At 36.9% G+C, this 19,700-nt stretch overlaps 1 protein-coding gene across 1 annotated transcript; it reads right to left on the minus strand.

The window, feature by feature from the left end:
- Nucleotides 1-3,132: 3,132 nt before the first annotated feature.
- Nucleotides 3,133-19,274, minus strand: LOC136240852 (uncharacterized). The gene is made up of 8 exons (XM_066031912.1): nt 19,150-19,274; nt 18,962-19,101; nt 12,062-12,449; nt 10,989-11,182; nt 10,010-10,176; nt 5,884-6,325; nt 5,519-5,582; nt 3,133-3,540 (listed from the first exon to the last, which is right to left on the minus strand). The coding sequence occupies exons 1-8, from the start codon at nt 19,211-19,213 to the stop codon at nt 3,308-3,310; spliced, it is 1,692 nt and encodes a 563-aa protein (XP_065887984.1). The 5' UTR covers nt 19,214-19,274; the 3' UTR covers nt 3,133-3,307.
- Between the last annotated feature and the right edge of the window lie 426 nt (nt 19,275-19,700).

Here is a 19,700-nt window from a genome sequence, read left to right on the forward strand (position 1 = left end):
TTAAGACTCCACAACCATTTGCAAAGGCCAAAATGGTAAAAATCAACAGTGAGATTATACTAAGAGGTGTATTATTTGCTGCTTCAAAAATACAACAACTAGCTAACAAGAAAATCTGCAGCTGGCTCTCCCCAACCACCTGCAACTTGGCCTGTTTGTGCCCCTCCCCTTTCCAGGTCCTGGATCCACCCCTGCTATAGAGATTAGCTATAAACAAATCACCCAGTAAAAATATGTGCTGGAAACAAGTCACCATGTAGACAGATCAGTTAGGAACAAGTCACCCAGTAGATAATTCAGCTATAGAAACAAGTTACCCTGTAGAGAGATCAGCTACAAACAAACCACCCTGTAAAACAATCAGCTAGAAACAAGTCACCCTGTAGAGATATCAGCTAGAAACAAGTTACCCTATAGAGAATCAGCTACAAACAAATCACCCTGTAGAAATATGTTCTGGAAACAAATCATCATGTAGAGAGTTCAGCTAGAAACAAGTCACCCTGAAAAGAGTTCAACTACAAACAATGATAGTTTCAGCTACACAGATCAGTTATGCATAAGAAGTCACCTTATTACCTTCAGTATGTGATAATCATTCAGTGTTAAATTAATATACAAATATTTAATGAGACAAAATCTATACACACAATTACTTCTGTTCCACAATTCCTTCAGTAAAGAAAAAAAACAAGTTAAAAGGAATCACCAAAGCCAGTTTATGGCTGGCTTTGTGGCTTGCAATACAAAAAGAAGTGATATCTAAACCCAAAACAGCCAAGCTGTACAAAAGAGTGCGGCCCCCAAAAAGGCCAGGGTGAAAAAAGATGTGAAATGAAAGGTGGCAGCCAGGAAATGGCTGTGATGGTAGGTTAATGACAAAAATTTAATTACAACAATTCAGGTGAATTCAGTACAGAATCCTAGTGAAACTTGGAGGAGGCAATGCAAATTCACCTGAATTGTCGTAATTAAAATTTTTGCCATTAACCTACCATCACAGCCATTTCTTGGCTGCCACCTTGGATTTCACATCTTTTTTCATCCTGGCCTTTTTGGGGGCGCACTCTTTTTTTACAGCTTAGCTGTTTTGGTTTAGAAAGACTAAATCACACAATTAGTTTGTTCTTGAAGTGACCTAGCATGTGGGTAGGTTAATGTACAAGTATATATGGTACGCCTCACTATATAGTTTAATAGGATGTGGGAAATGTATGCAGGAGCTGGAATAAGAAATGAAAGACCTGGCAGTTTGTCTACTTGAGCACAATACAACTACTGAATATAGATAATTTTATTTATTTATTTTCCAAAAATGTGCAGCCTCAGTTTGAGGATTAACGCACTTATGAAATATGCATACAAAATGTTTTACAATATGATTGATTATGGGATTACTGATTGGTAGGGGAAAGTAATAATAATTTCAGTTGGTACTTAAAAATTTGTAATGATTGTTAGGTCAGGTGGGAGTGAATTCCACAGTCTAATTGGTCTAGGGAAGAATGAATTACTGTACTGATTGGTCCTTGCATAGATATGATGAAATCTTTGGTCATGTCCTCTGGTGTTAGAAGTGACAGGGATTAAATCAACAGGAGATATATCAATGAGATTATGAATCATTGTGTAGAGAAGGGTGATACTGCATGGATACTTGTCTGAGGTGTTCTAAGCTGGGAATGTTAAGGTCAATGAGCATGTTGGTTATTGACTTTAATAATTATATGAAGGAGTCATTGCAGTGATAAACCATAAACATTCTTACTCATGCTCATATAAATTTAGTATGTGCTTATTGTGCTACACTTGAAAGTTGTTAACACAATGAAACTTTTTGGTAAAGCAGTCTATTCCTACATTAAAATCATAATGCCAATCATTCCATGAGCTATCATTAGATTGACAACTATCATGGACAATTCAATTTTAGTGATTGTTTTTCCAAAGTAATGTGAGTGAGATGATGAGTGTGCAACATAGAACACAGGGAAGTGCAGCACTTAGACCTTGATTGAGAGTGCTAATGACAAAACGGAAATTGTAATGCTATAAATTAACATTGTGCAACTTTTTAAATGCCATCCCTGGAAGACTACTTTATTTGTATAAAAAAACACCCAACCACACTGCATGAGGCTAGGATGTCAAAGTGTACAATACGCACCTCAAACATTACAGGTTATACTTACTTGTGTTCTTCAGTGTGATTCAAAGCTATAACCTTTGCCCTATATACATTGAAGAAGTTGCTAGCTAGCTAGGTTATGCAGGATTATTAACATACATACACAAGAACTTTGATCTGTATCAGTCTATATTCTATATTATTTATGCAATGTAATGACTGTGCAATTTTTATTAACTAAGCAACTAGCCTACAGCTGTTCAATTGACACAACCAATGGTAGATGGCAAATATAGTGACTATCAATGACATGGTTGTTCTAATAGAGTGAATATTCTATTAGTGTAGTAGCTTGCAGTTGCAATGGCCTTTTAACTCTAAAAGCCAAGGATTTTACCGCTTCTTAGAAACCTCAGATGTTCTTCTGGATCTTCCCCTGATTAGAAAGACAGTTTGTAGCAGTTAGAAGGAGGCAACTAACCAAAATCATTGAAGACCATTGCACTGAAAATTTCATCTCTGCCAGCCAGATGGTTAGAAAGGCTGCAGCACTTTCAAACTTGGTGGGTAGAATATTTATACATTCAACTTCACTACCATCTTATGTGATAGCATTGGTTTCTCTTCTCTTGGCAAGTAGAGTGCCTCAAACGAAAATGTTTCTCGACCCATCAGTAGAAAATCAGCCTGTGTGGAAAACACAGGCAAAGTTTTACTCACTTCTATGCATGGTTTGGTAGGCCAACAACACTTGATATCACACTCAAAATCTGGGAGCTCTGGAGGTCTTCTTTGGAGTGCACGAAATATTAAAAGATCTATCACATGAGATATTAAAATCCACCCAACAAGGGAACTCAAGTCAGTTCCAAACCAAGGGTGGTATTAGTGATGGGGCACTAAGAGTAACATACTACGATAGTTGGGGATTGGTTTCTTGTTACTTCTTTTTTCACGTTGCGGACCTTTTAGAGATTCATAGTTATATAGGTACTCACGATGAGGAAACATAGCATGTCAGTGTCTTATGCTAATCTTGCACCATTAAATCATTTTCAGCAAACAATATAATGACATTACACAAAATCAATTATGTTTTGGCATCAACAACTCACATGATACACAAAAACATCAATAGTATATAACGCATACTTGTAAATAATTTTGGTTCATAATTATTTATAATGCCGTGACTTCTGATTCAATGATAACCTGTTCTTCCTGGCTATAGTTTCCCTCAATAAGTTCAACCACATCACCGTTTGTCATCCCAGACTGTTTCTTTATGTTATAGTATGGCTTGAGCTGCTTGAACAATATTAAATAGACTATCAGTGCAGACAGGAGTAATCCAGCCAGTAGTAAAATTGGAAGGTAGGTACGATGATTTGCTGCCACATATGCTGCATCACCTGGACAGAGTCAAAAACCAGGCCAACATAATTTGAAATAATATTATAATTGTGATCCAGTTTGGGAAAACCAGTCTTATCACCTATTTAAAAGTATTGAGAAATGTTGGTTTTAAGTATTCAGTGTGTTGTAGCTTGCCAATGGATGAAGCTACGTGCACCAAATTTTCACACATTTTACACCAATTCTTTACTTATCAGAGCATCCACTGTATAAGCTAAGTTTCCCGCCATTTTAGATAGTTTTTAAACTGGGTTGACTGTATCAGGCAAGCTCCAAATGGCCAGAGGAAGGCAAGGGGTTGTTTTAAAAATTAAAGAGGAAGCATGGGGATGAATTAGGCCAAGTTATGGGCCATTCAGGTATCAAAAACTGGTAACTTTATTCAACATCACAAAGCTGTACAGCCACATACCGCCACCCCCAGGCTCCTTGTACCGATTGTTACTGTGCTTTGGAAAAGCAGCCAGCAAAAGCAGACCACTCAAGCCTTGATAATGAAAAATAGATAGTTTATTCATGTAGCTTGGTGAAAATAATATCTGCTGCCATGGGTGATAAGACTGGTTTTCCCAGACCCAGTCACAATTGTAACCAAATGTACATGCATTAAATTGTACAGTGAACCTTATTTAGTGGCCATCTAAAAATAGCTACATTATAACTAAATAGTAAATGGCAGATCTAGGATTCTTAAAAAGGTTTCTGTATATGGATAGCAATATATCATAGATTATATGGTACAAGTAGGGATTCGCAACAGTGACATCACTACGGACAATCCTCATTACGGGTAGGGACTTTGAGTGTCGATATCTCATCAACTATACTTTGTTTCTTCTTGAATCTACCTTGACAGTTTCCTATTCACTATTAGACTAAGTGAGTGTTATCAAATCACAGCAGTTTGCAGCCAGAATTTCTTCGCTACGATTGCTCAGGTGTGCATGGCACCAATAATTTTTGTGGCACTATTACAAAGGATTGTGACAACGTATGAGAATATTTTAAGCATCAACTAAGTCCCCAATGACTGAAGATTTGTATGAAGGTTATATTTTGTGAAGCGAGGCTGATTCTGAGTCCGTAACCAAGACCAATCAAACCCTTAACGAGGATTGTCCGTACATAAAAGTATTAGTTCCTACGGAAATGATATCACCGTTACAAATCCCTTCTTGTACTATATTATCTATGAATATATATATATAAATATATGCATAGCAAAGGAATGAAAAAATGCGAGGTTTGAAGACACAAATTTTGAAGCTCTGAGGTCTAATTTATAGGCCAAAGTTTTAGCTTCCCATTTCATAGAATGATTGAGATACTCTAATAGAGCAATCAAAAATACAGTTTAGAACAACTAACAGTTTAAGGCATTAGATTTATGAACTAGCAGTGAAGCATTGGTGATACTTTGCTTTTATCTGCTTTACCAGTTGGGCACTGTAGGGAGGCAGAGATGTTGCCACAAGCCAAGGAACCTAAACAATAACCTTTAACTAAAGTGAAATGGGACAAATGCCAGAAGGATTTAAAAATACAACTACAGCATGACTTGATCCACAGGTCACCTGGATACTGGCCAAGTGCCACACTCAGAAAATAGTTTAATAGCTATAATGGAGGTTAATTAATGCAAGAACAATTACATTCGTACTGCTGAAAAGTAATGATTTATTATGTAAACACAGCAATAACATATTGCTACTGATCTAGCTATAATAGACTGCTACTAACTGACTAAATTTAAAAGTGGTTTCAATCAAAATCACAGAGTCCCATCTAGATCCACACCACTGATAAGGCACCTCATTAATAAAGCCGCCTCATTATTGAGGCCAATTTTTAGCCCTATAGTGGAGCTTCACTGTATTGCAATGAGCTTGGTGTCAGTATATCAGTTGCATTGTTACTTTTAAATGCTGAATAATACGACAAACAGTAACTATATTTTTAACATAACACACTCACCCCATATAGGAGCAGTACATCTTGACAAAGCTCCGCTACTGATTAACAGGCCCATCATTATACTCTACAAAGGACACAGTAGAAGTGCACAATTCAATTTAATGAATTTAGTTTACAAGTATGCATAGAATTCATCATTACAACATGTAAGCAGTACCAAGGGCTCTTTACAAAATATAAGTAAGCTACACTAAATGAGAATAAAAAGGTACGCAAATACAATTCCCACATCAAAATTTTGTTATTTAGTGTAAGCCTGGGTTAACTGCTTGGTTTGAACCTTCTGAGTGTACTTCCAACTCACATTTTGATTAGCCAATTACATACAAACATATGTAATCCTGGGACAAAATCTTAACACATACCTGTGATGCTGAGCCCAAAGCATCTGAGAAGATGATTGTCATTGTTATTCTCAACATGGGAAAGCTGTATCCAAATAAGCAAATTCCTATCAAGAACTGGGCAAAATGTAGAGTGTGTAGTTCACTTCTACAAATTTCTCTACAGTCAGAACAATATTCCTGTGATATTCGAGCGTCTGGATTCCAAAAGCATTGATATGGACTATCAGAGTGCATTCTACAAATTTCACAAGGTAGCAACTCTGAAGTGTTGTGTGCTTGCAATGCAATTTCTTCTGTCATAGTGATGTTAGTATCATTGATACATGGTCCACTAAACTTATCACAAGGATCACCACCGATAGCCTGCCAGTCAGTGACCAGAGCACAAGCCACTAATGATAGTGATAATCCTATCAGAAAAATGTACCGATTGTCTACTCCTTTCCTCTGCATTACAAACCTGTAAAAATTAGTCATTACTACTTACATTGTTCCAAATTGACACATATACAGAGTATCCAATGTGTGAGTAGCTAGTGTTACCATTTCTCTGCCAAATGTAGGCAATTTTCCAACTTTCCATATGCATGCTATATAGCAACACTGTAAGGTTTAATCTTGGAGTTGTGTAATGAGTAATATAATAGTGTTGAGTACATTGCTGGCCAAAATCATTTATATATAAACATACATACTTGCTTGCCACGGTCACAAACACATATGTACGAGGCAGCTGTATATAACAAAAGCACACAATTACACATGTTATTGTATGTGATGGTTTACACTAGCATGTGAAATTTACCACACTCCCAAAATAATACAAAAGAAAGTTAACAGTAACAGGTGTGGTCCTAAAAAATTTGAAATCTAAGGTGGCATTAAGACAAAAATATTACTATCATGTAGAAGGTTTCAAATGTGACTTGCTGAACTTGTGCTATCTGAATAGACCAGCAAAAATAGTCCTGCACAAAAAGTATAGTTCGATTGTTCTTATGCACCCAAACTGTAAGGTCTAATCTTGGAGCTGTGTAATGAATTATAATAGTGCAAAGAAGTATTGATGACATTGCTATATAGGTCAAAACCGATTATATGTTAACACATGTACTTGCCTGCCACAGTCACAAACACATATGTACAAGGCAGCTGTATATATATCTATCTATATATATCACATTATCCATTTCACAATTACACACTGTACATGTTATTGTGGTTTGGTTGTGGTGGTTAACACAAATGTGTGGAATTTACCACACTTCCAAAATAATACAAAAGAAACTCATATAGAGAACAGTAATGGGTGTGGCCCTTATTGATGTGGTATCAAAGGTGGCATGAAATCAAAATCATGTAGAGGGCTCAGTAATGAGATGCTGAACTTGTACTAGCTGGATAGATCCATAATATAGTTTTTGACTACCAGTGCACAAAAATAGTATAGTTCTATTATAAGGTTTTCCTATGCACCCAAGCTGCAAAGCATGCAGTATGTTCAAATCATTTTTCCAACATAAAAGAAACTTCATGCTCACATGGAATCCATCATATGCAGATGTGTATGACTGACACAAGAATAATACACACCATCATACCTCTAGGAGGATACTTGCGGCTTAGAATGGTTGGCACATACTACACAGGTACGTACGCACGCACGCATACACATGCATGCACACATACATACGTACAGTGTACACAAAGCCAAAGTAATGCCATCAGTTGTTATCAGTTTACTTGCTACCTAAGCAGTTTTAAGGCATCTATAGCTATGAGTCAGCGTTGGCAAATCCTGGATTAGTGCCCAACAGATATCTCCAGGTGATGGTGTTAGCATCCAATGTCCCACCTAAACCTCACTGCTATACAAAACATTGACAGTTGACATTTGCAACACAAGGAATAACCAAGAGTTCACAACAACAATATACCGTATAGCGGGAAATTTCCGGAGGGTATAATTTTCGTATAAGTCATCATTGTGAACTATTTCGGAAATAAATTATCGGATAAACACCACAATCAGCACTTGACAGAAATATACGGAATTGTGCTCTGGCAAGGCAGGTGAAGGCTTCTGTGAGTCATCAGGTCATGGATTACGAGTTGGACTTCACGTAATGCCTAATAGTGACACTAATCCCGTAAACAGCTGCTTTCTTCACTATTTCCGCCTTCTCTTCTCCTGTGTAGCTACACCCGATATTCACCACATGGTTTCCCATTTTCCTGCTTCCACTGGCGTATCTCCATCATTCTGGTGACAGATTAATTGGCAACAACACGTGCAGAACTAGGGGTTGTCAACAGGTAAATAAGAAATACTGGTATCGCTACTCTGTTTACACACCTTGAAGTACTTGAGGAGCGCTATGTCAACTCACGATTTTTACCTAAAATTAATGTAGACTACATATGAATATTAAAACAATTTCAGAAAATTTATTTTCGGAAATTATTTAGTTTTCCGAAATATCCGAAAATTACACCCTCCAGAAATTTCCGGCTATACGGTACATTTTTAGGGAGAATATCCAATGCTGTATTGCCCCTTCAAAAAGCACTGCATTATCATAACATTATGCAACAGTCAACATCATGAAAAGGTGTTAACTTGCTTCAAGCGTTTATAAGTGCACTATATCTTTCTTGATAGTATGCATAATACGTGTAATACACAGATGTAATTATTTTTCAGTGCACATAAACATGTGGAAGATAATAGAAGGTACTTCTTTATCGTTGAGAAGGAACGTAACAATGAAAAGACAGACTTTTTGCAGCAAGAAAGCAGACACTACCACCAAAGTATAGGAGGGCTGTTTCTCACAAGAAGCTAAACCTACTAAAATATTCAGCCACGATAATACTATAACACAGTCTGTTTTGAATGGGTAATACAGGCATTGGATAATCTCCCTATTATCATAGGCGGTTCCAGGATTTTTGGTGACTGGTTTCTGATCTAGATTTTTGGAGAAGACAAAAAAAAGTAGAATAAAAGGTAACCGCCTGCTGAGAATAGCTGTCCTCCACTTTGACCGGATTTGCGAAAAGTGGTCTTCCACACACATCCAACTCTATGAACTTGGAAAATCATAACTCTGTGATCAAAATGCACAAAGCCCTGAAATTTTGTCTACTATGGAAGCTGTATTTTTGCTCACTAATGACCAAATTTTTAAGCCAATAGTCTTTTCCAATCTGAAGTTATGAATCGGCAAAGTTAATATATTGGATGTGCGTGGAAGACACCTTTTTGCAAATCCGGTCACATATTGATATCACTGATAAAGTACATAAAATCCTTAATTATAGCTACATAGCTTGCTACACTGCTGCTCTGAATACTGTGACTGCTTTATTAGAGTGATTGACTGCTCTATTAGAGTATCTTTATCTGAACGTGACCAGTTTCTAGAAACCTCAGAATCCCCCTGGAGCCACCCCTGATTATGAACTCTTGATATTAGGCTGAGTAGGGATTTTACCCATCTAAACAGTATGTATATGTATGCATGCACAAACACATGTGCACACATGTAAGGACACATACTACCAAGAGTACATAATAATAATAGAAGAGAGAGTATTATGTACTCTTGATACTACATTACACAAAATTAATACACACAGAGGCATAAGTGTAAGCACATAGTCACTACCCATTAGTGGTGTGCGATATAGGATATTTTCCTATCACGATTATAGCACACAATATATCATGATACGATATATATATCACGATATACAACTCATCACTCAGCTTGTGTATTTACACTGATGACACTTGTAGTACTGATGTACTAGAAGTACAATACAACATGATACATGACTAGCATACAACATTACAAGCTCTTTTATCAAAAAAAAGTAAAGTGTACAATGACATCTTGGGTACATTATTCTCTAATTATAGCTAAAATCTATACCTAGGCTTATATCATGATATGAAGATTCTATATAATATCATGATATAGAAAATTTTATTACGATATTTCGATATATATCACATATCGCACATCACTACTACCCATGCATTACTGTGTAAGTGCACAGAATATTGCAAACTTTATTCAAATGATACCATTAATATTGTTACATGCAATACTAAATTTACTTTTATATATATACTTACATGCTTATGACAGCCATTGGAAAAAATGACAAGGATAATAGAAATATGTACGATGCCCACTCGATGTCTATTCCAAAGTTATCTCCAAGAATTGGGTTTTGTAGTGTTTCAATTAAAGCAAATACACAGTTCAGTATAAAGAATGATGCCAACATGTACAAAATACACTAATTGAAAGAGTTAAGAAAGCATTATTTCTGCTATATAACATTGTGTGATGCCATACATATAGATTATTTCTGTGTGTTAATTATATACAATGGCCACAGGTTTTTGCCTCATTAAATAACTAAAGATATTCTACTCCTTCTGTGATATAACCAGCAAGAGTTATGGGTATTTTGATATGTACGACTATCATATTTGGCTTGCATAAACACATCACACTCACTCTGCATTTTGGATATAGAGAGTGGATGGAAACCCGTGTTTGGTGCAAGCTGTTCAACATTTGATATGTTGCTACAGTAATTGCTTGTGCTGGATTTGCTGTTTGCAATAATATACTTTTTGTTAAAGGTGATAATTAAACACCTTTCTGGTCAGTATGGTATTTATAGGCAAAAGGAGTTTATCACATGAGATGTCATAATTGACAAACAGCCAGGCTGGGGACTTCATCATGTAGTAATCAAAATGAACCTTGTTTGCGGCTTTCATGACATACTAAGTCCCCACACTATCACTGCCATTTTATGTGGTGACATAAATGCAGATAAGGTCCATAACTACTTCTCTTTGAAGTATGGATATAACATTGAATTACATTCCATTCTGCATTCTTTACATTTATTTTGCATACATATGTAACAGTGGAACCTGACCACCTGTAAAGAAAAGCCACCTCTCCAAAAAGGCCAACTTTTAATTCTTCTAGTGAGACATTTGCACACTAACCCAACTGCATGTCTAAACCAGTTAAGGCCAAGGCCCAAAGGTGACAGGAACCCCTAATAGAACACTCATTATTAAAGGATACATAGCGTGGTACAGCAATACCATTGAAGATTGATAACCTCTTACAATCAATGCTGGTTCTCTTCAAGTCAGTCCAGTTCTCCTTGAACACCACAGTGATGAGTAAGATCTGTATTAATCCATGAAAGAGCAAATACCATCCTGACCACCTGAACTTGTCTACTATTGGAATTTGTACAATTATAGTTGATAGCCCTATAAGAAAATAACGATAGCTCATATAAAGTGATAATACAATTATAAAGTTCTGATTCCATGCAAAACAGTATGTCTCATGTGACCAGACCACTTTCCCTATCACCAGTCATACCCAATGTGGTCTGGCCAAGTAAAAACTAGATGTTGCTATCTCGTTGTACTGTACAAAGGAGAATCTAATCCTCTTATAATGTGCTAAATTATGATTAAAAAAGTTGCTAACATGTAATAATAGGTATGGAAGTTCAAGTATTCACCACAGTTTTGATAACACATACCTATATACAAAATCCATGAAATATGGTACCACTCAAATGTAACGTCGTCTCGCAAGAGGCGGGGCACCCATGGCACTCGCGAGTGAAATGGCGTGGCACCCATTTCACTTACGAGTATTCATCCTGTTTCGTTTGGGATGAATACTCACAAGCAAAACTAGGTGCCACGCCCTTTAATTAGCAAGTTTTTAAATCACTCTCACTCTTGCGAGACGACGTTACGGTACTATATAATCATTCAACTGCAAACATTCATAATAGTACCATTATAGGCAGGTAATATATTTCCTTATGTAACTACTCTGAGGAAACTTTATTTTATTATATTTTATTGTGTACTGTGCAGGAAATCATGTGTGATTATAATGCACAGGTGTAATTATAAAAGTGTCTAAATCATCAGTGTATGTGGGAGCATTAACAATGTTCTGGAATAGATTGGTCATTACTGAACTCGTGGGGTTGATCAAAGTTTAAACATATAATTGCAGACTTAAACACAACTGCTTCACGAATATCAGATCAATTGATAAGTTGATTTGCATAGCATGCACATACATGGCTGAAACATATAAAGTAACTGACATCAATCACTCACCTGGACCATAAGCAAACCCTATAGTTCCAAGAATGAATCCTATGAGAAAATTTGTGTTCTTCAACTGAGACTTCTCAGGGTCCTCTTTAAGCATATCCCTCACAGTGTTACTGGTCTCACCAATGTAAATTCTTAGTAAGGTACTTTGAGCACCGAAATGTATTCCATGACATAGCCTCCCAATAAGGACCATCCAACCATAATCTGCCACTGCATAGAACAGGCCACCAATCACTAACAATATTATTCCTAGTAACATTAAGTATTTCAGTTTAATGTGCCAACTGCTCAGTGCAGAAAATATCAATGAAGCAAACAGTTCTCCAATACTGAATATTGCAATGGTGAATGAATAGAACAGATCACTTTCTCCTAAACCTGGTCGTTCCTATATTATGTAATATTAATGCATAATCCAAAAACAAATACCATCTCCACTAATAATGGTATTTCTGGCAAGTGTATAACAATGAGTTTGTGGACCCTCAAGATGAAACATACATGAGTTGCAGATGAAATTATTAGGCATAATAGATACTACCATATACCGAGTATTTTTTGTGTCAAATTACAAAAAAAGCATGCATGACTTACTGATCCCATCTCTATGCCATAGATATACCTACATACTAACACTAGGTATATTGTCTATACCTATGCACTGGAGAGAAGACTGGCAGAGTCTCGAGTGGAGAAAATCCATTAATTATAGTGGCATGATCATGCCTAAAATACAATTACAGCAGACAGCATCAAACTTAACAATGGCAGATGTGGATCAGGCTATTGATGCAGCAATGATACTGTTTATATAGCCATAACAATCACTAACGCTGAGCTAAAACACAAGCGATGATGTGTCAATGTCAATATGTTTGATTACGCGAAGGCAACAGAAAGTTGTGATGGGAATTTACTTTCGAAGAACAGACACGTCTTGGGAATTTATTTTCGAAGAGAAATATTAAGAGCCTCTTCATAATATCCAAAAACAAAAACCCTTCGAAAATTACCTGCCATACAGTATAAAACTCCAAAGATCAATATTCCAACTTCAGTTAATACAAAAAGTTAAATAACAGTTCAATGAACAAATTTAGTAGAGAATATATGCTAGCTTGTGAGAATATGGTATACAGCAGAAATGCAAAGCACTGTACCATGAAAGCAGATTTTACCCGAGTTGCCATGGCATTAGATAATAAACTAGTTGAAGTAGTTACTACAGAACATTTATAACATGGCTACAGTATAGATCATACTGCAACATTATTAGCGGCAATGCAAACATTTACAAATTACAGTTCCTAATGCTATATCAATCTTTTACACTTTCTAGTTTTTGAAACCCTACCTGATATTGTAAACATTTACATAGCAGTGATGAATAGTGTACAATCCATACAGGTGATGAATGGTACATACATTTAGAGCTTTGATATCCTATAGTTAGCTATTCACAACCACAAAGCCATATTGCATGTACATAGCTATACATGCATGGATACTGTTAAGTCAAATTACCAGAATCATGACTTTGACTAACAATGCAATTCACTCGTGGTACATTCATCAAAACAACGATTACTTTTATAGGTACTTAACATCCTTGTTGACTTACTGAGCACGAATTCAGGGGCCTTGAAAACACTGACTTTGCAGTCCTTAGTGCCTATGTGTCACTCATTGTAACAGTATTCTGCAAGGTATAACTTGAGAAACAATTAATGGTGGAATGAGGCATCTTTACAGCATAGATATGATAAAGTGGTAACTTATACGTCACTAAATTATGCTACAACATGTAACCTCAACTTCCACAGGGAGCAAATTCAATCCTTCAGGAGGCTACAACTAGGCTTCTGGTGAATTAATCTGCATGAAACTTACACAGGACATAGAGGGAAGACCATGACGAAGGTTGTTTGGACATCAGGTCCAGGTTACAAGAATAAAACAGCTCAACTTCAGAAAGCAATTGTCACCAAACAACACTTCAGTAAGAAAAAAATCATTGATTTGTTGATATAAAAGTTGTGGTACTTTTGTATTGTACTAGTGATCTTGTAACTACTATTGTTTCCTATTATGGCCTATATTCAATGAGGCTATACAGTAGGACCTCGTTTATCCGGACCCCAAACATCCATACACTTGGTTAACCGAATGGGTCTGAAGTACTGCATGTGACTAATAATTGAAGGAAGTTATTGGCTTGCCAGCTGGAGGGCAGCCATCCAAAGACATTGGCATGTAATTAGATGGATTGATGATGGTTTGATGGTAATCATTGGTTGATAGTTTGGTGGTGACCACAGACCAAACCCTAGCAGACAGTGGGGAAACCTACTTGGTATTGAAGTGCTAAGTGCTCTTATTGCAGTGTTGACCATTAGTAGCATTGAGTACCACCATTTAACAGGTATATAGTGACTGCATTTATGCATGCACTAATGGATGATTCAAAGTTATGGATTATCCAAAGTTATGAACAGGGCTTGGCCCCAGCGGGTTCAGATAAACGAGTAATATACAGTATGCAGTGTACCTTTTACTTTTGATATGAAGCCTGTTTTCAATAGGCTCCAATGTATTTTGACTATTGATTAGTTATTGATCTCATATACTTTGGTATAACAATATTAGTGATATAGCTGTAGAACCACTCTATTAATTCATCCATCAATGAAGATAATATTATGCAATGATATTGATGATGTACATCATTTGTGTGCCTTGAGCAGTTAAAATGGGCGTTTGTTAAAACCCGGAACGGACCAGAATTTTATTGTTGAGGAGCATGTATCTATCCAACTAAAATAAATTTAGGTGTGCTTGCAAGGGATACAGGTGGACTCTGCTCTTCATTTGCACGATTCTCCACTCATCGCCAGAGTGACTGACGGTGATTTTGAAGCAAATATAGCCATATATATACACATTTGCAAAGCAGAAATGTAGTGTATTACACAGACTCTATACTCTCACCGTAGTTAACAATGGCAGCGAGACACAAGCTAGCTAGCTAAGACTGGTAACAGATAATATACCAACATACCGTACACAAGGAAATTTAGACTTAAGAAAAATTTGACTAATCAAATCAATTCATCAAATTTGTAAAATTTTTCTTACAACTAAATTTCCTTGCATACGGTATGTAGATCAGTCCAGGTATATTATCTGTGACCATTCTTAGCTAGCTTGTATCTCGCCACCATTGTTAGCTATGGTGAGAGTATCAAGTCCGTGTAATACACTATATACGACTATTTTTGCTTCGAAATCACCATCAGTCACTCTGGCGATCAGTGGAGAATCGTGCCCTCAGTGCAAATGAAGAGGTCGAAGCCAATAAACTTATGTATATGACTTAAAATCATTGAGAGTGCCATACACCCAGATCCGCATTGCCGCATAGGATATACCATGTTCCAAACAGCCAAGACATAACACATCCTGTATCCCTTGAAAGTGCACCTAAATCTATTTAGTTGGATACGCACTCCTCAACAATAAAATTCTGGTCCAGTCCAGTCCGTTCCGGGTTTTAACGAACGCTGTTAAAATGATAGCTCTTTTGTGAGGTAGGCACTTTGCGATGAAGTTTTAAAATGATTTCTGGCCTTGTAACCATTACTGTATTGCTTCATCATCTATTCACGACAGCATTCAATTTGATAGTTGCAACCATCAAGTCTTAAAATGTAATCGTTGTAATTTTATTTTTTCTACTAATGTTTCTGGTAGAATTTCTTACTGCTCTATTCTAGCCTGCTTTCTAGATTACCCACACATTTCTACTATTGCATATTTTTGTGATGCTTCATGGTACACATGAAGAAGTTTGTGGACATTTGCTATACTTTGTTCAATGGTAAAAATGTCAGGCGTGTCCAATAAATTTCTATTGACAAACGAAATTAATTATTGTGTACCGCCTACCTCATAATATCTGTTTAGCAACTTCCCTGGTGTGATATGTGAGGAGCAACTCTCTACGAGGACAATGATGTCAGTAGGAGCACAATTCATGGAAATTTTGGCACGTAAAAACGGCCCAAACTAATACGGTATAGCAAAGCCCCCCATACATTTTGTATTTGGTGCTTTGGGGTCATGTAATAAATGGCAATAATAACCCATGGCACGTGATAGATACCTCAGATTCTGGACTAAGATTAGTGAATGGTGATTTAAATGAGCTATAGCAGAAGGAAATCAGAGGAAATTTAAGCACGTCATTTTGAGGTTGAAAATCACTTTCTTGTTCTATGGCAAATTCAATGGCAGATATAGTATTCTGACCTCCTGACACCCATTAACCCTCGATACATTAGTGCTACATGAAACAAAACATATCAAAACTTGTGTAAGGTATTCCGGATTTCTGAATGGGTTACGCCTGTTTTGTATAAAATAACACCATCTTCTAAACAAGGTGCCATAACTTTCGCGTACTGTGGTTGACAGACACAAAGTTTGGTTTATCAGATTCCTTGATGAAAGGTGATTCGATTCATGTGTAAGTTCTTTGTGTAGTAACAATGGGGAAGCTAAAAAGGAACCTTGTACCATGGAATTTAAGTGTTCAAAATGCCCATAAAAACACGTGTTTTTCAACATATCTAACCTGTTTAACAATTTGTACGGTCTGAGTCTTATTAAGCATCCTTCACTGCGTAGAATGATACCAAATTTAGCGAATTTGGTTAAGGATAACAACTTGTAAATTGGGGTTTTCCTGCTGAGATTATTAAATTTTCCAATAGGTTAATGTATGGAGCCCGTATTATGTCATCATCAGCAGTAAACAACTGTTGCTATGGCGACATTTTCCCATTGTACGGTCAGAATTGGATAGAGAAGCTCAAGGGCTTTCTTTTATTGTATGGTGTGCTGTAGAGATCTTGTGAGTTAAAGGTTGTAAATTAGTGTTTTTGTATGTAGTGTAAAATACATGCATTTTGCATAAGACAACAATATTTTTAAAGGACAAGGAATGATAAGATTTTATAATCAGCCTGTTTTACCAAGTTGAGGTTTCAAAAAAGATATTAAACAGATATTAGATTTATTTAATGCATAATTCTTAATTTTTAAGGGTTGAACCCAGTGTTTTGAAAACTTTTAATGTTGACCACCTGAAAATGCTTCCGGTAGCTCTCAGTTTGTGAAATTTAGAGTGTTTCCAAAAACATTATTAATAGCAGCTTTCATCGTTGAAAAACATGGTTTCGCGGTTAAAAGAAGGCCGGCACCACACAGAAGCCATAAAAATTGACTACATACCTAGGTTCTCGCCTAGTCTGGCGCCGCCCACCCCTTCGCAAAAAGTAAGGGTCTGGTGAAATACAAATACCTAATCATTTCAAAAGGAATTCAATTAGACAGCATACGTATGCTAGTTACGTCAGATGATTGCACTTCAATTCGTTTAACTAACTACTTATGGTCGCATTTTACTAATAACTTCAACCCTGAGAGAGCTTGTACATTTCACCTTTTTGTGCCCTTGCTACCGCTGCTCTAGAGCGCCAATTTCTACCAATTTTAACAAACTCTAGCTATCTATTGTAATTATAAGTAAATAACAGTTGTAATTATTAGTTATTGCATTGTATTGTGTGTATGTTTCTTTGGCAGTGGGTATCTATTACCCACTGACCTTTAATGCAGTCTTGAACTGCATTAAAAAGCCATATCAGGAAGTTTGGCTCAAAAATGGAAATTTCATGCCAGCTGTGGGTGATTTGCCCAATTATAATCAAAGCAATTTAGCAGCTGCAATTATTTTAAGTTGTTATATTTCATTGATTAAAGGCTTTACTGTTGCTGTTTTTCACTTTTGTAGGTTTTGAGACATTTCTGCTTAAAGGAGTCATCAAAGGCTGTCTGTGCTCCGTATAGTGTATTCATGACAGGTGTACTGGATCCAGGCCGGAATAGTACGCATACATGCAGAAGTTCTTTAATAAAATCATTTTAAAGCTCTGTATTAATTCTAAGAAGTGATTTATAGTTAAAGCCTTGCTGTGCGTTACTAGTCAGACCTTGCCAGACGGAGTCCATGCCAAATCAAAGTAATAATCTCGCTCAGAATCACACACATATTTAACCTCCAACTTTGCCATCATTTTGACGAGTGATAGTTTACGCTATAAGTGCTCACTATGGCTTGTTGGAATCGCTCAAGAATAAGCTAAACGAATCTAGCAGCGAATCCGGGATAATCCAAACGTGTCACGAGATATGAATGAATCTATTAGAATTATCAAAATGCCCATTTGAAATGTATTGCAGATGATGGTGTTCCTTTATTGTGAAAATGACGAGCGGAGTTTTTGTGTACTGAGCTTCATTTGGTACCATCCTGTTCGCCAAGAGTTGCTCTTTCTCATGGTACTTGCGAATCTGAAATTCATCTTTTGAGTGAAAAGATATGTGAGTACAAAGTGTCAGTACAATAGAAACTATGCAACTTATAGTGAACAAATCGGTGCAGCTGGACCAAATCTCCGCAAACTTCTTGATATGATTAAAATAAAAATAATAAATAAAAAATTCGAACAAAAGCATTGTGTTGCCAAGGCGATTTCTGTGTGAACGTCATTGGCATGCACTAATTGGCTAGCGCCGAATCTGGGCGCTAGAAATGATTTAGTATCTGTATTTCACCAGACCCTTACTTTATGCGAAGGGCGGGCGGCGCCAGACTAGTTCTCGCCTAGGTTGAATGGACTATTACAATAGTACAACCAGTTATCCAACTAGAGGAACCCTTTCAGAGTCTCAAACCTCTACTAAAACTACCGCAATCTTGCCACGCCCTGTCCCCTCCCAAAGCGACGGTCACCACCAATACAGCCTGTATAGTACTACATATATGATCTTACGTACATCAGGATCCTCAGGGTGTCGTGGGTTAGTTACAAACTGATGCTGTGTCGGCAGCACGATCGTGTAACTGGTGAACATCAAGAACGTGGTCGTGTGGAGCACAATCCAGTTTCTTTTGTATCGCCGAACTTCATCGTCATCTACATCCCAGTAAGAAATTATGCATGATCATATCTACAGAAGCATACCTTTGTCTCGGCTACATGAAGCGATGTCTAAACATTTGCCATAAACACTTACGCAGCCTTGCATGACTCGAGGTTCGACTCAAGGCTATGCTATAACGCGATTTCCCAAATTAGCGCTTCAGTTTTTAATTATTTTCAGTTTTTAATTAGCTATTGGGCGTGAGATTTTTGATTTTGGGCTCGGATGTAACGGAATTCCGTATACGGACTCTGCACATGTAATGAAATTTTATCAAAGGGCGCTTCACAATCTTGGCGCCTTCATGTGATTTTTAATAATGAAACAACTGAATCTTAGTTTAAAGAAAACTTCTAAGCGCAAAGACACAGCTACCACTCCTACCTCAAAGCGGAGAAGTCATGTAACTGGAGAAGTGTGTTTTCGTAACTATTTACGTCCTGCTGGTATTACTAATGCTGCAAACAACTGCTATGCCAGCAGTGTGCTTCACTGTCTCCTCAACCACCCGGTATTTCCAACGCTAAATGAGGTTATTGCAATGCACAAAGGCTTTTGCAATAGTACATGTTCTCGAACAGGTATGTGGGAT

This window comes from Dysidea avara, chromosome 12 (assembly GCF_963678975.1).
Source record: "Dysidea avara chromosome 12, odDysAvar1.4, whole genome shotgun sequence".
Lineage (NCBI taxonomy): Eukaryota > Metazoa > Porifera > Demospongiae > Dictyoceratida > Dysideidae > Dysidea > Dysidea avara.